At 42.6% G+C, this 27,187-nt stretch overlaps 1 protein-coding gene across 5 annotated transcripts in view; it reads left to right on the forward strand.

The window, feature by feature from the left end:
* STT3B (STT3 oligosaccharyltransferase complex catalytic subunit B) overlaps positions 1 to 27,187 on the forward strand; it is a 164,500-nt gene that overhangs the window by 90,040 nt on the left and 47,273 nt on the right. For all 5 annotated transcript variants that reach the window (XM_070727285.1, XM_070727286.1, XM_070727288.1 and 2 more), the window contains exon 6: positions 4,427 to 4,525. In XM_070727285.1, the coding sequence (XP_070583386.1) occupies positions 4,427 to 4,525 (99 nt within the window). The remainder of the gene's footprint in view (positions 1 to 4,426; positions 4,526 to 27,187) is intronic.

Here is a 27,187-nt window from a genome sequence, read left to right on the forward strand (position 1 = left end):
ACAGGTTACATCACAAAGGAGGAGCTACATTAATAAACAGAGTTAACTATCTAACTACTGGGTGTTTCTCAATGTCTTTGGAGGCTGTCAAAATCACAGCGTGACAATATGTTTATCCCAGGCATGTTTAAATCCAGTTACTGTGGATTTACCAACCACATCTGCTGGAAGTTTGTTCCAAGGATCTACTACTCTTTCAGTGAAATAATATTTCCTCACGTTGCTTTTGATCTTTCCCCCAACTAACTTCAGTTATTATTATCAAACATATTTCAAGTCCGTAATATTTTTCCAAATATAAGTCCAATTATAGCTCCAATCTGACTTTAATAGAAACAATTTTTAAATAAAATTTAAAGTTTCTTGTAAAAGTTGTAAAAGCTAAGTCTGTTGTCTAATTGTATAGCCATGTCTCTGCAGAGTTCCTTTATTCCAAGATTGTTGTTATTGTTCTCGTTCATATTTCCAATCTGTAGTTCTTTCTCCCACTGTAACTCCAGATGTAACTCCAGAACTGCCTCTGCTAAGAAGAATCCAGTATATGTAAACTTATTTTGTTAGCAAGTTATTATACAATGTCTTTGCCAGGCTCTTCTGTTCTGTAGCGATGTTGATGTCATCCGCTCTTCATGGGGATAGGTAGATTAGCAAGAGAGTCCATCCTTCCAAAAGGCACAACCAATAAGAAATGGATCTGTTAAGTGTCTGTTAACTTCTTTTACCAATACTAATGCAAATCCTAAATCACGATACAGTAACTCCTCAAAACCAAAAGATGGCGGAGCATAGTCAAAGCCATTATGTCACTTCCTTAAATACTAAGGGAAATAATTTCGATGAAAAGAAAAACAAAGATAATCCAAATAGAGTCCAAATCAAATTGAATAGGAATTCCATATTTTTATATAGCCCTTAAGCTCTTCAGAAAAGAAGAGAAGATATTAGGCAACTTGCTGAGACAAAGCTGCCGCGGTACGCCTCCATTATTGAGCAGCTGCTGTGATCCATTTCCGGCTTTCTGTTTCTGTTCACAAGAAATTTTCCAAAACCCCTTTTAAAAATCTTTTAGCACTCCGAACTCACCAGCACACCGCTTAATAGTTCTTCACCACGCCTATGCTTGGTCTTTTTTCTCTTTCAAGATGTTACCATTCTTCTTCAATCTCTTGCGTTGCGTTGTCTCCACGGCTGGTGTCGACGCAGGCATTGCCACTGGCGCGATACCAGGCCAGTTCGTCTAGAGGGGGTTTGCCAACCCCCAACCAGACCTCCGGTAGCGTCACCTACGCCATCTCCCCTTCAGGGAGGATCAGGCTCAGTTCAAAAGAACGGAGACCCCCAGATGGTGGAGATTTGGGGCTACCCTCAGAGGAACGAGGGCACCCCTGTGTTGCCGTGGCCATTGACCCCGCCCCTTCTGAAAATTTGCATTTTTTAATATACAGTTCCAAGCAGTGCATATTTGAAAATGTCACATTAATATATGAATCAAATAAATTTTGCCCCAGACTTATTAAAATATCATTTGATAGAAAAATCCAGAGACCCCAGGAAGGTTGATTATATTGTATCCACCCCCCCCCCAGCATAATTCTGAAACAATATTTTGGTCAAGTAGAAAAGGAAGTTTTAAAAAGAGTTCAGTATGTACAAACTAGGGAACAGAAGTAAGAGTAGGATCAGTAATTAAACAATCTGGGTTTGCTTTACTTCCCAGATTTTAAAGTTAGATTTTGATATATCCTTTGGTCAGTTTTTAAGGAACCATGTGAAAAAAAATTATTGAAGGGAATTTTGAAGTATTTATGAATAAAATGGACTAGGCTGCAACTTCCTTTATAACAACAAGAAATCTATTAGTATTTTAATATGAATAAACACTAATTTGAGTAAAAGTCAAAGTTTAATTTTTCAAATAAAAGTACATTTCTTTGTTCTTTTAAATTACTAAAATACATAATAGGACATAAGTAATCATAGAAATCTATTACTGTTAAACACCACAAGATGGTAGTGTTGCAGTTGCTAAATTCTCTTGCACTTTGATTTGCAAACTACTAAGGTTGCCCAGAAAGTAATGGACCACATTTTTTTTCTCAGCCTACAGTAATGGTACGAATGCAAAAGTTTACATATACATTATTTGAATGGTCAGGAGTGTTGTGTAAATTTTGCATTTCTTCAGACAGCGTAACTGCAGCAATGTTTTGAAATGTATGTTACAAGCAGCGTGTAGTCATTGAATTTCTCACTGAGGAGGAAGAAACTGTTGGGAACATTCACAAATTTTTGTGTACAGTTTATGGAGAATCTGCAGTTGACAGAAGTATGGTTAGTCGCCGGGCACAGAGGGTAAGGCAGAAATGGTGCAGAAATGGCTTCATGACCAGAACAATGAGTGGTACTGACAGGGCATACACACCTTTGTGTCTTACTGGAGGAAGGCCATAGAACAGGATGGAGATTATGTGGAAAAATAGGGAGTGTAGAAGATGCATCATTCTTTCTTGTGTGTAAGTTTCATTATGTTCAATAAATGTTGAAGGGGAAAAAAGTGGTACATTACTTTCTGGGAAACCCTCGTACATTAATTGTCAAACTTTACATTAAGATGAAATAATTTTCAGTAATAAAATTGGAAATTAAATAAAATTAGGTACTATATATGTTGAATCCAGATTCTATTAGATATAATCTCACCTGTGCCAGTTATCTTAGCCAGTTAGAGATACTGAATCTTCAGAAAGCCTTTTTCATTTCCACAGTGTCATGTGCAACTCTTAGCTGTCCTGGATGGCAAATATAAAGGGATAGCATTGGTTGAAAGACTGTCCCTGTGATTCTGGAAAGATTGAAATCTCTGGATATGTCCTCCTTCACTGCTCTCTGTATAGAGACATTCAAACAAAATTTATTTTCCTGATAATAATAGGTGTCCTGGCCATTCCAAGACCATTTATCTTTAATGGTTGCTTAAAGATGAACTGATCATAATCACAGTGCAGGTAGCTAGATTCTGCACAGCAGAACTCGATGAATAATTCATTATAACCATTTTATACAATTAATGCACCAATCTTTTGATGTTCTCACTGTTGTATTTTAATACATACAGTGTTTCCCCAAAAATAAGATCCTATCTTACATTTTTTGTAGCCTGAAATAAGTGCTTGGCCTTATTGCCATGCACGCAAAAGCTCAATTGGGTCTTATTATCAGGGGTTGTCTTATTTTGGGGAAAACATGGTAATATAGACTTTTACAATTTAAGGATTAATATTACATTATAGCTTAAGCCATGCTTTTGTTTATGTTCAACTGACAGGCTGCTAAATTATGTTTTTAATACAGTTTTATATGCTATTTGTCATTTGATCCTAGAACTTTTAAATACCCCTAGAATATTTTTAATTGTACTGGCTTTGACTGCAATCAATATTTTGAATTTGAATTTGCTGTAAATAGTAGTGGCTAATTTTTTTTTAATATGATAATGATCAACTTCAAAACTACCTGTAGTCCATTCAGGAAAGAGTAAAGCATGAATGACTATGAGCGAAATTTCCCAGTCTAGGAATGGTGATGATTGATACATACATTAAGTTGTCCTAAGTACCATTGCCACTTGCTCCTACTGTAGTGTCTTGGCTGATAAATATCTGAATCTTAATAGACAAATATCCAAAAGAGACATCAATGCCACCCGAATAACAACCCAAGACTCAGATATACATGCCTAGATATCCCTCTCATCTGTGATCAAATCATGGTTGAGGATTACCATATTACAGATAGACCTGGTATTCACTACCAGGAGGCAAAGGCCTGGCCGCTTGAATATTTGCTAATTGGGACCTCCTTGCCTTCTGAAAGAGCTTAAAAACTCATCTTTGCCGCCAGGCTTGGGACTTTTAGATCTCCCCCCTGACCATTGAATGCTTAAGTATGAATGTTGAATGATTGGCCAATAAGATTTTCTTTTAATTGTTTTTAAATGTAGCATTAATTGGATTTATATTATCGTTCTGTTTTTTATATATGCTGTGAGCCGCCCAGAGTCCTTGGAGAAGGGCGGCATACAAATCCAATTAAATAAATAAATTAAGGGATTGGAACACATCACAGAAACTATTTACTGAGAACGCATTCTCTGAGAGTTGCCAACTTTCTGTCTCCCATCATTTCTCTCTCTATGTGTCGCTACAGTGATATTCAGTCTGCCCCAAACTTTTAGAAATCCTCTTTCTATACTGGAATTAATTAAAGAACCAAAATGTCAGTGTACCAGTCAATATTTAATAACATAAATTTACATTACAGAAATGGCCTTCAAATATTTTGACAAATCCTAAAAATTTGAGTATACAATTTTAAAGATTAACTTTTTTTCTTTTATAGTAATCTGACACTTTTTTTTTATTCACAGCATATAGTACTTTCTACATTATTGGGTTAATATTATCCATGCAGATACCTTTTGTTGGATTTCAGCCAATTAGGACAAGTGAGCACATGGCAGCTGCAGGTAAGAAAGAATTTCATGTATTAAAAATATACACAATGAAGTTTAAATTTCTTTAATAAAGATTTTAATTAAAAAATCTAATAAAATGAATAATTGGAATATAGAAAAGAAGAAAGAAAAAAGCCAAAAGTGTAGAAAAGGAAGAAAGGAAATATAATTTCTGATTTTAGTTGTAGTACTTACAGTGGGGAGAATGTATTTAGTCAAACAGCAGTTGTGCAAGTTCTCCCACTTAAAAAGATGAGAGAGGCCTGTAATTGATATCATAAGTAGACCTCAACCATGAGAGACAACATGAGAAAACACATCCAGAAAATCACAGTCTGAGTTTTAACAAATTTATTTGCAAATTACGAAATGAGAGAAAGAGCAAGCGAGTAGGTGGGTTGATGAGCTGCGGACAAAAGTAGTTCGGGCATCAGAATGCCACCTCTTGTTCTCTGGATCCTGCCTGCTCAGCCCCGCTGGAGTATAGGATCCCCTGCGCCAGTCCTTTCCAGGCTGTGGGGGGAAAAGGCAGCATCCCTTCCCTGGCATTGTCAAAATGTGAAGGAGGTTCGAAGAAGTTGGATGCCAGGGGAGAAGCACCCTTGCATCAGGTAAGCAGAGAAAGGAAGGGTGGGGGAACCATAGAAGCCTCAGATTCCCTTATTTAAAAAAAATATTTTTAATTTTATTTATTTATTTAAACACACATAACAAAACAAACAACAAACATTTAAACACAAATGAACATATAACAAATAAATGGGCCATTTGTAGCCTCCTATTTACCAAAAGCTATTATCAGATATAATCAAAATGTCTATCATTTCCCTAGACATCTATATTATTTTCTAACAAACATCATGTTTCAAGTATTTCTGCATATAAAGTCTTTACATAGTTCCTTCAGAGGACACTGTTGTAACTTTCTTTTATTTATTACTTCTTTGCTTTTAACCAATCATAAAATTTATTCCACACTTTGTAATAATCCGTCACCTCTTTTTCTTTCAATTCTCTAATTAGCATATCATTTCAGCACAGTCCATTATCTTTAATTATGTTTTCCTCCTTAGGTATCTCCATGTTTTTCCAAAATTGCATATATGATTCTTGTTGCTGTAAGGATGTGTGTATTGAGATATTGTATTTTGTTTTTGTATTCCATGTTGAATATTCCGGGTTTTTTTCTATAATCTCCTTTATTATTTCATTTAACTTGTTACCTATTATATTTCAATAGTTCTTTGCTCTTGTACAAGTCCACCAGAGGTGTAATATGTACTTGTTTAGTTTTTGCATTTCAAGCAAAAAGTTTGAAGTTTTATTTTAGTCATTTCGAAGATCCAGTTTTATTTATTTCCATATTTTTTTTATTTTGGGGCATGTCCACCACATGTGGAAAAATGTTCCGTTTTTATTTCTACACCTCCAACAGTTTTAGTTTAGTTTGGTTTTAGATTTGGGTATATTTTTGCTGTTCTAGCTGGTGCAAGATGCCATCTGTAAAACATTTTCTGAATATTCTCTTTGTACGATACTGATTTTGTCATTTTATAGTTTTTCCACGCTGACTCCCATTGTTCTAAATATATGGTGTGTCCCAAATTTTTTGCCCAACTGATCATGTTTCCCTTGACTATTTCTGTTTCCATTTTATATTCAATCAGAAAGTTGTATGTTCTAGTTATAAATTTTTTCTCTTGGCCTAATATTAATTTGTCTAGTATTGAGCCTTTTTCTTGAATTCCATTAGTTTTGTTATCTTACTGCCATTTCGTCTGAATTTGATTGTATGGCCACCACTCAATAACAATATTTTGTTCTTCCAATTGTTGTCTTGTTTTAATATTGCCTCTCTCATCTAATATCTGGCTGTAGTTCACCATTTTTTTAACTGAAGAGTGTTTGGGTGTGTGAGTACCTCCATACTAGTATTTCTATGTAGTGTTCTTTCTTAATTTTTGTCCAGATCGCCAATAATGAATCTCTAATTATAAGTTTTTTGAAATATGTTGGTGTTTTATTTTTTTCATTCCACAAGAATCCATGCCATCCCTGTAGAATGTCGTGTCCCTCCAATGCTAACAGTCTTTGATTTTTGATCTCTATCCAGTCTTTAATCCAGAGTAATACTGTTGTTTGGTAACAGATTTCAAAGTCTGGCAGTCCAAATCCACCTTGTTTAGTCTTATCTTGTAGCCATTTCAGCTTTATTCTCAGCTTTTTGCCTCAACATATAAATTTGGATATTATACTATGTAGTTTTGTGAAAAAGGTTTTGTTTAATTTTATTGGTACTGTTTGGAATAGGTATAGAAACTTTGGTAGTATAGACATTTTAATTGTGGAGATTCTCCCTGCTAAAGAGATGTGTAATTTGTTCCATCTAATCAGCTGTTCTTCAATTTTTTTAATTAGTGTGTCATAATTGTCTTCTTTAATTGTACTATATCTCTTTGTTAATGTTATCCCTAGATATTTCACTTTTTTTTTACAGTTTTTATCCTTAAAAGCTTTTCTAATTCTTGGTCTTGTTTGGATTTCATATTTTTAGTTATAATTCTAGTTTTCTGCTTATTGATTTTTAGGCCTGCCACCTCTCCATATTCTTTTATCTCCTCCATTAAGTGGTTTCCAGCTTCCAACAGATAATCTATTATAAAAAATAAATCATCAGCGTATGCCTGGACTTTGAATTCTTGCCTTCTATTCTTCAGACCTGTAATCTTTGGATTCACCCTTATTCGGTTTAGCATTGTTTCGACAGAAAGAATATATAATAAAGGGGATAGTGGACACCATTGGTGTACTCATTTCCAAATTTGGAATGGTTCCGTTAATTCTCTGTTAATCATAATTTTTGCAGACTGTGTGTAATATATTGTTTGTATCATCTGAATAAATTTAGTGCCAAATTTCATTTGCTTTAATAATTCAAATATAAATTCCCAGCTCAAATTATCGAATGCTTTCTACGCGTCTAAGAACATAAGGGCCAGATTTTTCTCGGAATGTGCTTCATAAAATTCGAATACATCCAATATTATCCTCGTGTTATTTCTTATGTACCTTCCTGGCATAAATCCATATAAATCCAAATACAGAAATCTGTATTTATCCAATTATTTAGAATTGGTTTCATTCTATTCGCCATGATTGACATGAAAATCTTATAATCTACATTAAGTAACGATATTGGTCTGTAGTTTTTAATATTCTGTTTTCCTGACACATCTTTCGGTATTAGGCTTATTAATGCTTTTGACCAAGATTTCGGCACTACTCCCCGTTCTAAGACTTCATTGAATATGGCTAGCAATATTTTCCTTAATAGTTCTCTTAATTCCTTGTATTCTTCATTTGGTATGCCATCAGGGCCTGGGGATTTATTGCTTTTTTGTTTCAATATTGCATTTTCTAGTTCTATTGGGGTCATTTTCTTATTTAATGATGTTTTATCTGATTCTGATATCTCTCCTAATTCTATTTTATTGAGATAAGTTTTCAGTTGCTCTTCTTTTATCTCCTTTTGGTATACAGTGAACCCTCGATCATCGCGAGGGTTCCGTTCCAGGACCCCACGCGATGATCGATTTTTAGCGAAGTAGCGGTGCGGAAGTAAAAACACCATCTGCGCGTGCGCAGATGGTGTTTTTGCTTCCACTGCCGCCCGCCCTTCGCCCGCCCACCCCGTTGCTCGCGCCTGGGGTGCGCGCGCGGTGGGGACTCCCTAGATCCGCTTCCCAGCTGGGGAGCGAAGCTGGGATGTCCCCAAGCGCGCGCGCTTTCCCCAGCAACGCGCGCGCGGTGGGGACTCCCTAGATCCGCTTCCCAGCTGGGGAGCGAAGCTGGGAGGTCCCCAAGCGCGCGCGCTTTCCCCAGCAACGCGCGCGCGGTGGGGACTCCCTAGATCCGCTTCCCAGCTGGGGAGCGAAGCTGGGATGTCCCCAAGCGCGCGCGCTTTCCCCAGCAACGCGCGCGCGGTGGGGACTCCCTAGATCCGCTTCCCAGCTGGGGAGCGAAGCTGGGATGTCCCCAAGCGCGCGCGCGCTTTCCCCAGCAACGCGCGCGCGGTGGGGACTCCCTAGATCCGCTTCCCAGCTGGGGAGCGAAGCTGGGATGTCCCCAAGCGCGCGCGCTTTCCCCAGCAACGCGCGCGCGGTGGGGACTCCCTAGATCCGCTTTCCAGCTGGGGAGCGAAGCTGGGATGTCCCCAAGCGCGCGCGCTTTCCCCAGCAACGCGCGCGCGGTGGGGACTCCCTAGATCCGCTTCCCAGCTGGGAAGCGGAGCTAGGCTGCCCCAAGCTCGCGCTTGCCGCCCGCCCGCCCACGCTGTTGCCGGCTCCGCTTCCCAGCTGGGAAGCGGAGCTAGGCTGCCCCAAGCTCGCCCGCGCCGCCCGCCCGCCCACGCTGTTGCCGGCTCCGCTTCCCAGCTGGGAAGCGGAGCTAGGCTGCCCCAAGCTCGCGCTCCAGCCCACCGCCGCTGGGGTCTTACCGGGGCAAGAGGGGGAAGACCCAGGGAAGCCTCTGCCCGGCGGGGAAACTCCACCATCTACGCATGCGTGGAAGGGCACGCATGCGCAGATGGTGGAGTTTACTTCCGGGTTGAAAACTAGCGAAATAGCCCTTTCGCGATCCTTGAGGACGCGAAACTCGAGGGTTCACTGTAGTTCTGTAAAGTATTTAACCGCATTTTTCTTTTTTGCCTCTATTGACTATCTCCCTTTTCATCTTCTAATCTTTGCATGTATTGTTCTTCTTCTTTTAATTTGTATGCCAACCACCTATCAGTTTTGTTCGCATTTTCAAAATAATTTTGTTTGGCGGTCCTGATTTTACCAGCAATCTCATCCTGTATCAGTAGGTTGATATTATGTTTTAATTTGTCCCTCTCTTCTCTTAGTAACTCATTTTGTAAATCTTTTTGCATTTTTGTTTCTAAGTGTTGTATTTTGTTTTGATATTCTTTCAGATTTTTATCTTTGGTTTTCTTTGCTTTGGCTGAATATGCTATTGTTATTACCCTTATGTATGCCTTCGTCATGTCCCAAATGTTCTGTATTGTTGTATCATTATTCCAATTGTCCTGAAAAAAAATTGAGTTGTTGTTTCATATAATTAATATAATTTTGTTCTTTAATCAATGTTTGGTTTAAGGTCCATCTATAATATTCTCTCCTTGGCTCCTTTATCTTTATTATTATTGGGTGGTGGTCAGCCCATATATTCTGTCCTATTTCAACTTTTTCAGTAATATTCCCAATTTATTTATTTGCCCATATCATATCAATCCTTGACCATGATTTCTGGGGTGGTGAGTAGAAGGTGTACAGTGATCCCTCGAGTTTCGCGATCTCGATGTTCGCTAAACGCTATATCGCGAGTTTTCAACCCGGAAGTAAACTCCACCATCTGCGCATGCGTGCCCTTCCACGCATGCGTAGATGGTGGAGTTTCCCCGCCGGGCAGAGGCTTCCCTGGGTCTTCCCCCTCTTGCCCCGGTAAGGCGCGAGCAACGGCGTGGGCGGGTGGGCGGCACACGCGCGGGAAACCCCAGGGCCGCTTCTCAGCTGAGAAGCGGCCCCAGCAACAGCGCGGGGGGTGGGCAGCACGCGCGCGCGCGGAGGAAACCCCAGGGCCGCTTCTCAGCTGAGAAGCGGCCCCAGCAACAGCGCGGGGGGCGGGCAGCACGCGCGCGCGGGGGGGGAAACCCCAGGGCCGCTTCTCAGCTGAGAAGCGGTCCCAGCAACAGCGCGGGGGGCGGGCAGCACGCGCGCGCGCGCGGAGGAAACCCCAGGGCCGCTTCTCAGCTGAGAAGCAGCCCCAGCAACAGCGCGGGGGGCGGGCAGCACGCGTGCGCGCGGAGGAAACCCCAGGGCCGCTTCTCAGCTGAGAAGCAGCCCCAGCAACAGCGCGGGGGGCGGGCAGCACGCGCGCGCGCGGGGGGAAACCCCAGGGCCGCTTCTCAGCTGAGAAGCGGCCCCAGCAACAGCGCGGGGGGTGGGCAGCACGCGCGCGGAGGAAACCCCAGGGCCGCTTCTCAGCTGAGAAGCGGCCCCAGCAACAGCGCGGGGGGTGGGCAGCACGCGCGCGCGCGGAGGAAACCCCAGGGCCGCTTCTCAGCTGAGAAGCGGCCCCAGCAACAGCGCGGGGGGCGGAAACCCCAGGGCCGCTTCTCAGCTGAGAAGCGGCCCCAGCAACAGCGCGGGGGGCGGGCAGCACGCGCGCGCGCGGAGGAAACCCCAGGGCCGCTTCTCAGCTGAGAAGCAGCCCCAGCAACAGCGCGGGGGGCGGGCAGCACGCGCGCGCGCGGAGGAAACCCCAGGGCCGCTTCTCAGCTGAGAAGCAGCCCCAGCAACAGCGCGGGGGGCGGGCAGCACGCGCGCGCGCGGAGGAAACCCCAGGGCCGCTTCTCAGCTGAGAAGCAGCCCCAGCAACAGCGCGGGGGGCGGGCAGCACGCGCGCGCGCGGGGGGAAACCCCAGGGCCGCTTCTCAGCTGAGAAGCGGCCCCAGCAACAGCGCAGGGGGCGGGCGGCACGCGCGCGGACAAGCAGCAGCAGCGAGGCGGCGGGGAAACCCAATCTTCGGCTCCTCGCTGCTGCTGTGGAAATAAAAACACCATCTGCGCATGCGCAGATGGTGTTTTTACTTCCGCACCGCTACTTCGCGACAAATCGATCATCGCGAGGGGTCCTGGAACGGAACCCTCGCGATGATCGAGGGATCACTGTATTCTAAATTTTTTATGTGTCTTTCCCTCCATAAGTCTGTAAGTCTATATTCTCTCACCATCTCCAGGAATTCAATTGGCAAGGTTTTCCTCTCTATTTTTCTTTTTGGTCATTTTGTAATCTTTTTGGATGTTATGTAAAGTGTTAAAATTGCCAATGATACATATATTTCTCCCTCCTGTCTGTCTTACCTGTTCTAGTTTTTTATAAAATTCTCTCTGGTTTGAATTTGTGGCATATATCATCATTAGAACTATTTCACCTTTAGAACTATCATCATGGTGCTTGTAAGCTGAAATAATTTACAAGCATTTGAAAAGTTGCACTGACCTCAATCAAAATGGAAATGAGATAAGAGTCCTCAGAGATCTCTCCCGGGAAACCTTGAAAGAGAGAGCTACCTTATGCCCAATCTCAAGCTGTTTGTATCAAAGTGGAGTAAAGTTTACCTGGGCTTTCTCTGCAGCTATTCTGGTGTTCCAAGAAAACAAGATGTTTAACCCTGCTGTTCTGTTCGGGTCGTATGTGACCCGAAACCAAGTTTGAGTCCCCTGTAAAACATTTTCCCTGCATATCTGAAACTTGAAATTTCATGAATTTTCATCATTTCAGGGGTTCTCTCTATGAGAATTTTTTTTGGGGGGTGGGGGGCTTAGTTTTTGCTGGGCAAAAAAACTCCCTAATGTTATGTTCCCAGGTCTATTTGACCCGGACTGCAAATTGATCATTTTAGATACTTACATTTGGTCTTTTTGAAAGCTTTTTTGATCTGGAAACATGTTTGAACATTTCTGCACACAATGGAATGAAAATTGAACTGAAAAAATTAATCCTTATTGGTTTATTTTGCACATAAATGTGCCTCCCCCCCGTTTTTGTGAAAGTTTTTTCAATTTATGGATAGTTTTGCTTGCAAAATGCATTCTATTTTACTGGAGTTGGTGTGGGATTGGTAGCTTGAACATTTCTGAATATAAGAAAAATATAAAGGAACTGAAAAAAATGATTCTTACTGTTTTTTTAACATCAGAAATAAGCCCCCCCCCCCCCCCGGGCTGCTTGCAACCATTTTCACTTTTTATTTTTTTATGCTCCAAATCCGAAATATTCTTTAAAATCTTAGGCATTCATTTATTCAATTTAACAATGCTGATCATCAAAAAAATATTTGTGGGGGTGGGAAAAAAAAATTTTTCTTGGCAAAAAAAAAAGTCACGTTTACTATATTCGGGTCATATAGACCTGGATCAAAATGATTTTTTTAGGTACTTGAATTTGGTCTTTTTGAAAACTTTCCACTGGAAAACTAGTTTGAACATAATGATATGAAAATTGAACTGGAAAAATTGAGACTTATATTTTTATTTTGATCAAAAAGCCCCTCCCCCCATCCTTTTTGAATTTCGTGTCAATTTATATTTTTTAAGGCTACAAATCCCTAAGGAATTTTCCCCCAAAAGGTTTGATATACTAAATTGAACAATCCTGAACATAAGAAAAATATAAATGAACTGAAAAAAATGACTCTTATTGGTTTATTGTTTTATACTCGAGTATAAGCCTACTCGAGTATAAGCCTATTTGTGTATAAGCATGGGGGCTCATTTATGAGCAAAATAAACCAATAAGGATCATTTTTTCAGTTCAATTTTCATATCATTATGTTCAGAAAGGTTCAAGCTACCAATCCCACACCAAAATAGAATAGTAAAATAGAATGCATTTTGCAGCCAAAATTATCAATAAACTCAAAAGTTTTGATATACTAAATTGAACAATCCTAAACATAAGAAAAATAGAAATGAACTGAAAAAAAATGATTCTTATTGGTTTATTTTTGAATATAAGACCATATCATTTTATACTCGAGTATAAGCCTACTCGAGTATAAGCCTATTTGAGTATAAGCATGGGGGCCCATTTATGAGCAAAATAAACCAATAAGGATCATTTTTTTCAGTTCAATTTTCATATCATTATGTTCAGAAAGGTACAAGCTACCAATCCCACACCAACTTTAGTAAAATAGAATGGATTTTGCAAGCAAAACTATCCATAAATTGAAAAAACTTTCACAAAAACGGGGGGGAGGCACATTTATGTGCAAAATAAACCAATAAGGATTAATTTTTTCAGTTCAATTTTCATTCCATTGTGTGCAGAAATGTTCAAACTTGTTTCCAGGTGAAAAAAGCTTTCAAAAAGACCAAATATAAGTACCTAAAATGATCAATTTGCAGTCCGGGTCAAATAGACCCGGGAACATAACATTAGGGAGTTTTTTCGAACAGAACAGCAGGGTTAAGGCATGATCACTGGAGGAGGGGAAAGTGCTATTGCAACAACTGGGTATTGAGTCCGGAGAAAGTGGAGCAGTTGGAGGGCCACAAGGTGCAGAAGGAGGAGAAGATTATTTCTGTGATCGTGGTACCCCCGATGAGGAGGAAAGGCAAAGAGAGAAGCAGTTGACGGTGTTGTTGGTGCAGGTGGAGGCTATCAGAAAGGAGCAGAGGAGAAGACCGAGAGTGCAGCCCAAGAGGAGAGCGAAGAAGTGAAAAATTGAAATTGACTCTCTCCTCTTTTTGGAGATGCTTTTGAAAATCATTATAAATTTTATTCTCTTTTATGGGGGGGAGAGATGGGTAAAAACTAAAATAAAGTATTATTCAAAGGTAAAATAAAGGAGGGTGGGGGGGATTTTTCCAAAATATATTTAAAAAGTGGTTATAAGGGGAGCTCAGCGATGTAGGAATGTAATCAGGAGATGTGCCTCATGATAGGACAAGGGGAATTCTTGTCCTCCCCCTCTTTTGGGGGGGGAGCACAGGAGGAGGCACTTTGGGGGGGTGATTGGGGTGAGGAAGGGAATAATAAGTAAACCAAGAGCAAAACAAGAGGGGAAAAGGATTATTTTTGTACATTATGAGTGATTGTATTATAATTGTTTTAAATGTGAATGGTTTGGGATCTGATTTAAAACATAGAATATTAAGGATAGCTAAGCAAAACAAGGTGGATATTATGATTTTGACAGATGTGCATAAAAGACAAGGAGGAAGGGATAAATTGGTTAACGATAAACATTTAAAATGGGTATATGAATCTTGAGGAACCCAAAATAGTAGAGGTACTGCGATTCTTATTCATCAAAAGGTTTTATTTGAGGAGGTTGGAATTCGGAAAGATAGAGAAGGGAGGTGGTTGTTCGTTAAAGGGAAAATAAATCAAAAGAAATTGACGCTGGTGGCAATTTATGCCCCGAATGTGAAAACAAAACAATTTATAATAAATACAAAGAGGAAGTTGGATACCTTTATGGAGGGCACAATGTTTTTGGCAGAAGATTTCAATATGCAATTAACAAATGGGACTGGAAATAGCAGGATATTCCATTTAAATAGAGTTAATATGGTGGATCTCCATGCAAATATACCAAATACAGGTACTTATTATTCATCAAAATATCATACATTTAGTTCCATTTATTATATATTAATGAACAGGGTGGACAATTTACAAGTTAAAAAAGTAGATATAGAAAGTATTTGGTTGTCACATCATGCCCCACTATTGGCAGAATTGGAATTAGGTCAGGAATATAATCGAAGAATTTGGAGATATAATGCTGTGGTAACTTCTAATGAACAAGATAAAGATAAACTGCAGAGAGACTTATGTGAATATTTTAGAATTAATGATGTAAGCAGTATTCAACAATCAATTGTTCGGGATGCATGTAAGGCTTCTATGAGGGGACAATGCATATGCATGGAAGTAGATATAAGAAAGAGGTGGGGTAGAGAAAGGGAGAGTAATATAAGGGCAATAGACTTGGTATAAGAGCATTTGAGATTAACTAAGAGCAGGGAATGACATATCCTATTGAAATTGAAAAGGAAACAATTGAAATTGTTTGATGATATCCAATGGAACAAAATGAGAATGACAATGCGACAAAAAATAATGAGTTGTGGGACAAAATCAATGCAACAATGGCAAGATATTTGAAGAAGAGGTAAGAAAAATCATGTATATTAGCATTGAGAGACACTAGTAGAGTGCTTAAATATAGTAAACAGCAGCTAGAGAAGATAAAGAGAATTTTATAAAACCTATATGAATGAATTGATGCTGCATTTGGGGAAATTGTTTAATAATATATTAGAAAATCATGATATTCTGCAGACATGGAAGATCTCAGAAATTGTCACCATCCCGAAGACCGATCGAGATTTAAGAGAGCCAGGGTCCTAGCATCCTATCAGTTTGGCAAATCAAGATTATAAAGTATTTATGAAGTTATTGGCAAACAGACTTGGAAATATCAAAAATAATTGAAGAGGATCAATATGGGTTCGTGAAGGGTAGGAAGATAAGTGAACCAATCAGAAATGTAATAAATGTGATGCGCCATGCTACTGTTACTAAAAGGAAATTGGAAATTTTGAAATTAGATGTTTATAAAGCTTTTGATAAAATTAATCTCAGTTATTTATATAAATTATGTAAGGAATTAAATACAGGGGGGGGGGGGGAAATTTTGTGGAACTATGAAAGAGATTTATACAGGAAATGAAGCATACATGAGTGAATGGAAAAAGAATGCAGAGAATTAAATTTCAAAATGGCACCAAGCAGGGATGCCCATTATCTCCAATGTTATTTGTAATAGCAATAGAGACATTAGCTAATAAGACAAGACAAGATAATACTTGGGAAGAATATAAAATAGGGGAATTAGAAATGAAATTAAACCTATTTGCAGATGTTGCAATTATACTGACCCAGACCCCAACGGAGATGATTAAAGGTTTAAGAAATATTTTGCAAGAGTTTAAACAGGAATCGGGGTTATCGTTCAATATGGAAAAATCAGAGGTTATATGTTTAAATACAAGTCCAAGAGAGCAGATAGAAATTAGGAAAGAATCAGGGTTGAAGTTAGGACTAAAGAAAATTAAATACTTGGGAATTTGGTTATTGAGTAATTCAGCGAAAATTGAGGAGGTTAATTATAGACAAATATGGAGGGAAATGTTAAAACAGATGAAAAGTTGGAAAGAGAAAAAGTTAAGGAGAATGGCCAAAATAAGAACATAAAAAATTATGATAGTTCCCTAAATGATGTACCTGTTTCAGGTATTGCCAGGGGGTTTATCAGCATCAAAGTTCAGGGAGTGGGACAAAAAACTTAACTATTGGGTTGAAGAAGATAAAAGACCGATAGTAAGGAAAAATTGGTTAATAGCTAATGAAAAAGAGGGTGGATGAGGAATTCCCTGTTTGGAGTTGTATAGAGATGCATTTCAAATTGAAATATTAATGGAGTTAGTTATTTGAAAATAAATGGGTGAAATTTGAAAAAGAGATGAATGGGATAAAGAATAGAGAATTAATTTTTATAAGTGGAATAAGAGCGATCTAGATCAATTAATAGGTCCCTTGAAAGGGACCATGGAAATTTGGAAAAAATGGCAGGGGAAAATAGGATGATTATATAAATCAAAACTGTCATCATTATATGTAACAAATAGAGATAACGAAACAAATCTAAATAGGGTTGTAGGAGAGTTGAAGGGAAGAAGGATAACTAAGATAGAACAGTTATATGAGGATGGGAGGCCAAGTAGAAATCGTATAGAATGGTGGTTGGATAAAGGAAGATGGAAAATAAATGCAATATGCAAATATCTGAATGAAAGGGAGAATAAAGAAGCACTATTTAGAGAGAAGATAGAGTTAGAGAAAATAATAAGAGAAAAAAGTGAGGGTACCAAGGCGCAAGCAAGTAATATATATAAGATGTTAGTGCAGTCCTATGGGTATGTGACCCAAGGACTGACTAAATGGTGGCAGAGTGAATTACAAGTAGATGTGCAACCGATGAAAAATGTAGTGGAGAATATAAGGAAAATTAAGAATACAAGTGTTAGGGAAATGAGAAGGAAAATATAAGGAAGGCAATTAAAAGGAACAAATCCTCTGATTGGGTTTCCCCTGTGTCCAAAAGGCCAGTGTTAAAGTGCTTTTGAGTCCGTTTGGCGAAAGGGCCAGGGAAAAAAGACAGCACTGAATAGCTCGGTGGTGGAAGGTTGAGGATGAAACAGGCATGGTGAAGTGAGGAGACAAACAGTCCCATTCTGGAAGGCTCCTAGGAGTCTTTCACCCAAGCATGTACTTCAAGCGGTTAAAATTTGAACTGAAGCACATCCCCACAGGGAAAAACGTATTGGCTGATGCATTGTCCAGGAAGCCTCAGTATGACAGTCAAAGAGAAGAGTTCCACTCCATGATTCCCGCTTCAACAAAAGAGGAAGCAGGCACTTTCCCCTCAAAGAGGAAACTGATAGCCCTGGCCATCACCAGAGGCCAGACCTGACGGTCAAGAAACATTACCCAGAAACACCAGCCAGGAAAATTACCTAAACCAGGTGGTGAACCCCAGTAAACCCTGGGTTGAGATCGCGATGGATTTAACAGTGGAACTCATGGACGGCAAGGGCAACACTCTGATCTGGACGGTTGTCAAATTGCTCTGCATGCAGGCCCATTTTTGCTCTGCATGCAAGCCCAAGAGGATCATATCCGATAGAGGCATGCAGTTCACCACCAGGTTTTGGAGTTTATATACTCAGTTGGGTCCACTCAAGGACTTAGCTCGGCTTTCCATCAGAATAAAACAATATCTTCATTGTTATGTAGATTACCAACAAGATGACTACGGAGCTGCTAACATTTTTAAAAGTAGTGTATAACAATACCATTCACAGGAGCACTGGGTTGACACCTTTCCAAGTCACCGGTATCCAAGAGTTCATTCCCATGCTGTAACTACCTACAGAAGCATCCACTTCCGTGTCCCTGGCTGAGTGGATGGAAACCTTAAAGAAAGGATGAGAGAACATCAAGAGAGCACTGACTGATGCTACCAAAGCCTACAAGAAGCAAGCTGACAAACACCAATCGCTGCAGTCCGCTTTCCGAGTGGGAAATGAAGTTTTCCTAACCACAAAATCTTATCAGATTGAGGTTGCCCAGCAAAAAGGTAGGGCCAAAATTATTAGGGCCCTTCCCAATAGTCAAAATAATAAACCCGTTCGTTCACCTTGTACAGAATGTTGGGAAAAATCCACCCAGTGTTTCACTGCAGCTTACTAAAACCAGTGACAAGATCTGAATTAAGGCCATAAATCTTGCCCCCGCCTCCCCCCACCTTGTAATACAGGGGGAGAAGCATTATGAAGTGGAAAAAATTTTTGACTGAGTATTTAGAGGCCAATTACAATATATTCATTGGAAGGGGTACCCTTTGTCTGAATTGATACAGATAAAAAGTTAGAAAGTGAAAGTGGACAAATTAGTTAAACAATTCCATGACAAATATCCAGATAAGCCCAAGGTTACCCCTGGGGGAGGGGTGGTTAAACTGATTAACCCCTTGTGATCTCTCTCTACTGCAGGATACTTTTTTTTCTTGAGGGAAGACCGCCTGTCAAGCAACTGCAGAAGTTGGTGATAAATTAATGGCTTGCCACACTGTCTATATAGAATATCTGATGTTTGTGGAAGTTGGGAGAGGTGAATGACAGGAGGAAACAGATACAGCTACAAAGCATTCTTTTGAGTTCCAGAACATTATTTATTATTTGGATTTGTATGCCGCCCCTCTCCGAAGACTCGGGGCGGCTCACAACAAGTGGAACAAATCATAAATAATCCGACTAAATTTAAAATATTTGAAGATTTAAAAAACCCCATATACTAACAGACACGCACACAATCATACCATGTATAAATTAAACATGCCCAGGGGGAGATGTTTCAGTTCCCCCATGCCTGACGGCAAAGGTGGGTTTTAAGGAGTTTACGGAAGGCAGGAAGAGTAGGGGCAGTTCTAATCTCCGGGGGGAGCTGGTTCCAGAGGGCCGGTGACGCCACAGAGAAGGCTCTTCCCCTGGGGCTCGCCAACCGACATTGTTTAGTTGACGGGACCCGGAGAAGGCCCACTCTGTGGGACCTAATCGGTCGCTGGGATTCGTGCGGCAGGAGGCGGTCTCCGAGATATTCTGGTCCAATGCCATGAAGGGCTTTAAAGATCATAACCAGCACTTTGAATTGTGACCGGAAACTGATCGGCAGCCAATGCAGACTGCGGAGTGATGGTGAAATATGGGCATACCTAGGTAAGCACATGACTGCTCTCGCAGCTGCATTCTGCACGATCTGAAGTTTCCGAACACTTTTCAAAGGTAGCCCCATGTAGAGAGCATTACAGTAGTCGAACCTCGAGGTGATGAGGGCATGAGTGACTGTGAGCAATGAGTCCCGGTCCAGATAGGGCCGCAACTGGTGCACCAGCCGAACCTGGGCAAACGCCCCCCTCGCCACAGCTGAGAGATGGTTTTCTAATGTGAGCTGTGGATCGAGGAGGACGCCCAAGTTGCGGACCCTCTCCGAGGGGGTCAATAATTCCCCCCCCCCCAGGGTAATGGACGGACAGGTGGGATTGTCCTTGGGAGGCAAAAACCCACAGCCACTCCATCTTATCCGGGTTGAGTCTGAGTCTGTTGACACCCATCCAGGCCCCAACAGCCTCCAGGCACCGGCACATCACTTCCACCGCTTCGTTGACTGGGCATGGGGTGGAGATGTAGAGCTGGGTATCATCAGCATATTGATGATACCTCACCCCATGTCCTTGGATGATCTCGCCCAGCGGTTTCATGTAGATTTTAAATAGCAGGGGGGAGAGGACCGACCCCTTAGGCACCCCACAAGGGAGAGACCTAGGAGCCGACCTCTGACCCCCCACTAACACCGACTGCGACCGGCCAGAGAGGTAGGAGGAGAACCACTGGAGGACAGTGCCTCCCACCCCCAACCCCTCCAGCCGGTGCAGAAGGATACCATGGTCGATGGTATCGAAAGCCGCTGAGAGGTCAAGGAGCACCAGGACAGAGGATAAATCCCTGTCCCGGGCCCGCCAGAGATCATCCATCAACGCGACCAAAGCGGTTTCCGTGCTGTAACCGGGCCTGAAACCCGACTGCTGGGGACCTAGATAATCAGCCTCTTCCAAGGACCGCTGGAGCTGGAGTGCCACCACCTTCTCAACAACCTTCCCCATAAAGGGAAAGTTGGAGACTGGACGATAGTTATTAAGTACGGCTGGGTCCAGGGAGGGCTTCTTGAGGAGGGGGCGCACGAGCGCTTCTTTATAAAGTGTTGGAAAAACTCCCCTCCCCAAGGAAGCGTTGGTAATGTCCTGGGCCCAGCTCCGTGTCACCTCCCTGCTGGCCGAAACCAACCAGGAGGGACACGGATCCAGTAAACAGGTGGCGGAACTCACAGCTCCAATGGCCTTGTCCACTTCATCAGGTGTCACCAGATCAAACTCTTCCCAGACAGGTGGACAAGTACGTGCCCCAGTCACCTCGACTGACTCGTTGTCAGTTGACTCTGTTTTACAATTGGAGTCGAGGTCGGCCCGGATCCGAGCGACTTTATCAGCGAAAAACGTGTTAAAATCCTCGGCACTACTCTGTAAGGGCTCCCCAACTCCCCCCTGGTTGAGAAGGGAGCGGGTCACCCTAAACAGAGCGGCCGGGCGGGATTCCGCTGATGCAATCAAGGCGGCATGGTACGCGCATCTTGCCGCCTTGAGCGCCACTTTGTAAGTCTTAATAAAAGCTCTTACAAGTGTTCGATCAGATTCAGACCTACTCTTCCTCCATCGCTTCTCTAGACGTCTCTTTTGGTGTTTCAACTCCCGGAGCTCCTCGTTGAACCATGGGGCTCTACGGGGTCTAACGCCACGGAGAGGTCGCAAAGGCGCAATCCGATCAAGAGCCTCCGCCGCAGCCCTGTTCCAGGCCTCCGCGAGAGACTCCGCCGAACTGTGGACGAGTGCCTCTGGAATAACCCCAAGTGCCGTCTGAAAGCCCTCTGGGTCCATCAGGCGTCTGGAGCGGAACATCTTCATTGGTTCCGCCTCCCTGCGGGGAAGGATTGGAGCCAGGAAGTCGAGCCGTAGTAGAAAATGGTCTGACCATGACAAAGGCAATGCTTCTAAGCCCCTTAGTCTCAGACCATTACTCAGTTGCTCGGAAAGGAATACCATGTCAGGTGCGTGCCCTCCCTCGTGAGTCAGACCCTGTACTACTTGAGTCAGGTCCATGGCTGTCATGGTGGCCATGAACTCCTGTGCCAACCCAGAGGTTTCGCCTACCCATAGGGGTGGAAGTGACAAAAGGACTGGCCACGCTGACACAATCTGAATGGGCAATGTGACAAGTTTGTGGATGGGGGACAAGGGATGTGAACTTTCTACTGAGTAAGAAACTCAGATCCAGGTTACCCTGTGTAGGTGCCAGCATGACTGCAAAAATAAATTGGAACTTTGAGGACTGCTTTGACTTGGATTCTGATTTAGTTCAGATGTTAGCTGGAATCTTGACACCTATTCTTTCACTATTTCCTTTTCTATTCTCCATATTGAAGAGCAGGTCCAGTGGGTTTGCTCACTATCCTATCCAATCAGGACCAAACCCTGTCTTTAAAAAAGATTGCTGGATCCGACCTTGCCCTGAATTCACTCGGTCCTCCTACCAGCAGGACGCGTGGTGGCTCAGTTCCTCTCGTGATTAACACCTTCCCTCTCAATGACTTCACCTACAGATCAAAAAAACCATTCAGATAAGTTACTTTTCATCCCTCTTATTTCTCTAGTTAATTTACAAAGGAATTAGTTTAAATTATGACTCAGGCCTCCTGGGCATGGCTCTGGCTTCAGAGAAGCTGCGGCGTAGCCCTTTTTTCTTTTAAGTTCCGCAGTTGGTCGCTCAGTTCACACTGCCGCCAGTCACATTTAAATTTTAATCTACCCAGCCTACATGTGGAGTGGGACAAGGAACAAGTCACTTGTTCAGTCTTCCGGACTTTTGTTTCAAAATTCTCAGTGCGACGGCCCTCATCGCCCTCTAAATTTCGGCATCAATGGCTCGCCTATGCTAACCGCTTGGCATAAAAAAATCCACCGCAGGCCCAGAGCTCATTGTGAGTCGCTCAGGCTTCTGCTCATCTGCTAGGCCTCTCACATCCTTGTGTTGATTAATCACAGAGGCCTAGCCAGCCGGTACTCTTTGGCTTGTATTTGGAGTCACTTCAAATTGTTTCTGGATGGCAGACGCTCCTGGGCCAAGGAGCTTGGGCCTTTTTTCCTCTTGGGGATTTTATTTTTTTTGCGCTTCTCCGTCGGCTCAGCCTTCGGCCTTATTAATCCAGGCCGTGGCTTCCAGAATTCCCAAGAAAAACACCTCTGGCAAAAGACCACAGGAATCTAGGCCTCAAGTTCGGTCTCCTGTTGCTAGACCTATTCGTGACTGCTGACAACATTGAACTCCCGCGATTCTGCTCCCAAATTCCCATCTCCAGGAGCGGAGGCCATCAATGCCCTCAGAACTCCCTGGCCTCAGGATCTGCTCTGTGCCTTTCCTCCAATTCCAATAATTCCGGACTTGAAGAAGCCCAGGTGATTGTAGTGGCTCCACTCTGGCCACGCCACGCCTAGTTCGTGGATCTTCAACATCTCTCCGTCGAGGCCCCTTGGTGACTCCCCGTTCTGGGTTATATTCTGCAGCAGGGTGCATCTCATCATCCAGACCCAGGGTGGTTCCACCTAACAGTTTGGTGGTTATACAGCACAACCTAGATTATGAGGCTACGATCCAGATGCCATTGAGGTCATATTAACATCCAGAGGAATTTCTACTAATCGAATATATGGCCACATCTGGTCTATGTTCCACGAGTGGTGTCTTCAGGAGGATCTCTCTCCCATCTGCATTCCCATCCACAGAATTGTCAATCAAATCAAATGATTTCAGTCAACACCATTCACAGATATCTTACAGCCTTATCCTCGGTCCTCGACAGACTTCGCAGAGAGCCACTTGAAATATCCCTGAAATTCAAGAGTTATTGAAAGGTATTTCAAAACTCAGACCTCCCATCGTCCACAGATACCCTACCTGGGACTTACCTCGGGTCCTGGCTTCACTTACTTACGCTCCATATGAGCCACTTAGATCAGTTTCTCTCTGTCATCTGTCATACAAATTATTTATCAGAAAGTAATATGCCCAAAATAAGTGAGGAAGACAAAACAATGTTAAACAGTGAGATTACTGCAATAAAATTACAAAATGCAATTTAAAAAAAAAAAAATCTCCGGGCCCAGATGGATACCCTGGAGTACTTTACAAGTGTTTTAGAAACTCTTTAGAACAACTACAATTTAATAATGAAGTACTATTGGAAACAAAAATACCTGAAACATGGAAAGAGACATACATCACCATGATATTGAAAGAAGGTGCTAGTGCAAAGAGACCAATTGCCCTATTAAATACATACTATAAAATCTTTACCTCAATTTTAGCGGAAAGACAAAAAAAATTAAATAAAATTATACATGTAGATCAGAATGGCTTTTTAACAATGAGACAAATAAGGAACAATAGTATAATTGTATTGGACATAATCGAATATTATGAAGCACATCCAAACAAGTAGCCTTAATCTTCCTGCATGTGAAAAAAGCCTTCGACAATGTGAATTGGCAATACATGAAAAAATTAACACAACAAATGAGATTTGCTCAAAAAATTGAACTATTAATAGAAAAAAATTACACTTCCCAGAAAGCCAAAGCAATTGTCAATAATGAAATGACCAAAACATTCCAAATAAACAAAGGAGTTAGACAAGGATGCCCTCTATCTCCTCTGGGCTTTATCCCTAACACTTGAAATTTTGTTAAATGAAACTGATAAAGATAGTAATATTAAAGGAACAAAAGTTTAAAAAGAAGAATACAAATTACAGGCCTTTTTTAGAAGAGCCATTAGAAACCGGACAACTTTTGATAAAAATAGAAAAGTATGGGGAGGCGGCAGGTCTGAAAATCAATAAAGAAAAAAAAATCTGACTAATTATATGATTAATAAACAAAGAGAGGAATTGGAAATTAAATAAGAATTTAAAAATACAAAGAAAATTAAATATCTAGTAATAAATTTAAGTAATATATGCTGATCAAAAAAAGAAGACAACTATACAAAATTACTAAATCAAACTAAAATAGAATTAGAAAGATGGGGAAAACTACAATTATCATTGATAGGAAGAATATCAACTGTTAAAATGAGCATACTCCCAAAATTTATTTATTTATTTCAAACTGTTCCCATAAAACTTTACTCTAAATTTTTCACTGAATTAAATAAAATAACATCCAAATTTATATGGCAAGGGAAAAAACCGAGGATAAAAATACAGTGATCCCCCGGTTATTGCGTCCCCGACCATTGCGAACAGGCTAATTTGCGATTTTTCAACCCGGAAGTCAAAACACCATCTGCGCATGCGTGCCCTTTTTTCTATGGGCACGCATGCCTAGATGGCGCCGGGCAGATCAGCTGCTGGGCGGCTTCCCTGGGTCTTCCCCCTCTTGCTGGCGGGAGGGCGAAGCCCCCCCCAGCACCCGCTCGCCCACCGTTCGCCCGTCCACCCGCCGTTTGCCCGCCCTTCGCCCGTCCACCCGCCCTTCGCCCGCCCTTCGCCCGCCCTTCGCCGCTCGCCCGCCCTTCGCCCGGGAAGTTCGCCAGGAGTCAGCGGAGAAGCGGCACGCCTGTTTTAAAAGATCGGAGCCGGCCTGGGGGGGCTTTCCAGCAACCCACGAGCCCGGGTTGGGGGCTCGGGGGTTGCTGGAAAGCCCTCCCAGGCCGGCTCTGATCGTTTTAAAACAGGCGCGCCGCTTCTCCGCTGACTCCTGGCGAACTTCCCCGCTTTAGGAGTCAGCGGAGAAGCCGCGCGCCTGTTTTAAAACGATCGGAGCCGGCCTGGGAGGGCTTTCCAGCAACCCCCAAGCCCCCAACCCGGGCTCGTGGGTTGCTGGAAAGCCCCCCCAGGCCGGCTCCGATCTTTTAAAACAGGCGCGCCGCTTCTCCGCTGACTCCTAAAGCGGGGAAGTTCGCCAGGAGTCAGGGGAGAAGCGACGCGCCTGTTTTAAAACGATCGGAGCCGGCCTGGGGGATCGGAGCCGGCCTGGGGGGGCTTTCCCTTTCAGGGCGGGCGAGCGGCGGGCGCGGCAGCAGCGAGGAGTTTGCGTGGGCGGCGGGGAAACCCCAATCTTCGGCTCCTCGCTGCTGGGAAGTAAAAACACCATCTGCGCATGCGCAGATGGTGTTTTTACTTCCGCAGCGCTACTTCGCGAAAACCCGCTCATTGCGGGGGGTCCTGGAACGGAACTCCCGCAATGATCGGGGGATCATTGTATTAGATTTACTAGGTATGAAGAGCAGAGGTGGCCTTCGACTACCAGATTGGAAAATGTATTACATGGTGTCCTCCTTAATGTTGGTAAAAGAATGTATTAATTTAGATAACAAACGCATTTTACAATTGGAAGGACATGACGGAGTAGGGTTGGCATGCCTATCTTTGGGATATTGGAGATAAAATACAAAAATATTTTAATAGAAACTTAATTAGGCAATCTTTATTAAAAACATGGAAGGAAATCAGACAGAAGCACTACTTAAAAATTCCAAATTGGGTATCAACTATGGAGGCACTAGTTTATCCAAATGGAATAGAGGGTCAACAATTCCTCCCTAGGGTAAAGGATGGACAGATGGATGTGTCCCTGGGAGGCAATACCCACAGCCACTCTGTCTTGTCGGGATTGATCTTGAGCCTGTTAGCACCCATCCAGACTCTGACAGCCTCCAGATACCAGCACATTACCTCCACTGCTTCACTGAATAGACACGTGGTGGAGATGTACAGCTGAGTATCATCAGCATACTGATGGTAAATTCACCCGTGCTTTCGGATGATCTCACCCAGCGGTTTCATGTAGATATTAAACAGCAGGGGCGAGAGAACCGACCCCTGAACTACCCCACAAGGGAGGGATCTAGGAGTTGACCTCTGGCCACCTGCCAACACTGATTGCGACCGACCAGAGAGGTAGGAAGTGAACCACTGCAGAATGGTGCCTTGAACCTCCAACCCCTCCAGCCAGCACAGAAAGGTACTATGATCAATGGTATTGGAAAGCCGCTGAGAGGTCAAGAAGCACCAGGATAGACCCTGTATTCCAGGCCCATCAGATCATCCGTTAGTGCGACCAAAGCAGTTTCATGCTGCAGCCGAGCCTGAATCCAGACTGCTGAAGACCCAGATAATCAGCTTCATTCAAGGACCATTGGAGCTGGAGCAACACCACCTTCTCAACAATTTTCCCTATTAAATTCCTGGAGAGATTTCTGGAGAGCAAGTGATTGTCACACCTCTTGAAGGGAGGGAGACTTTCAAATTTCAAATCCTTCCCTTTCTTTCTTATCCTCTTCTTAACCAGACCCTGGGGCTCTCACTGGTTCAGAAACACTGCTTAATCAGCTCGATTCTCCCTTCTTTCCATCGGGGAAACAAATTATTATTATTATTGTTGTTATTATTGTTATTGTTGTTGTTAGTGACTGTGAGCAGGGACTCCATGTCCAGATAGGGCCGCAACTGATGTACCAGGCGAACCTGGGCAAATGCCCTCCTTGCCACAGCCGAAAGATGGTGTTCTAAAGTCAGCTGTGGATCGAGGAGGACACCAAAGTTGCAGACCCTCTCTGAGGGGGTCAGTGATTTCCCCCCCCCCCCCCAGGGTAAAGGATAGACAGATGGAATTGTCCTTGGGAGGCAAAATCCACAGCCACTCCGTCTTGTCAGAGTTGAGCTTGAGCCTATTGGCACCCGTCCAGACCTTAACAACCTCCAGGCATCAGCACATCGCTTCCACTGCTTCGCCAAGTGGATACAGGGTGGAGATGTACAACTGGGTGTCATCAGCATACTGATGACAGCTCACCCCCTGTTCTTGGA

This window comes from Erythrolamprus reginae, chromosome Z, assembly GCF_031021105.1.
Source record: "Erythrolamprus reginae isolate rEryReg1 chromosome Z, rEryReg1.hap1, whole genome shotgun sequence".
In the NCBI taxonomy this organism is placed as follows: domain Eukaryota; kingdom Metazoa; phylum Chordata; class Lepidosauria; order Squamata; family Dipsadidae; genus Erythrolamprus; species Erythrolamprus reginae.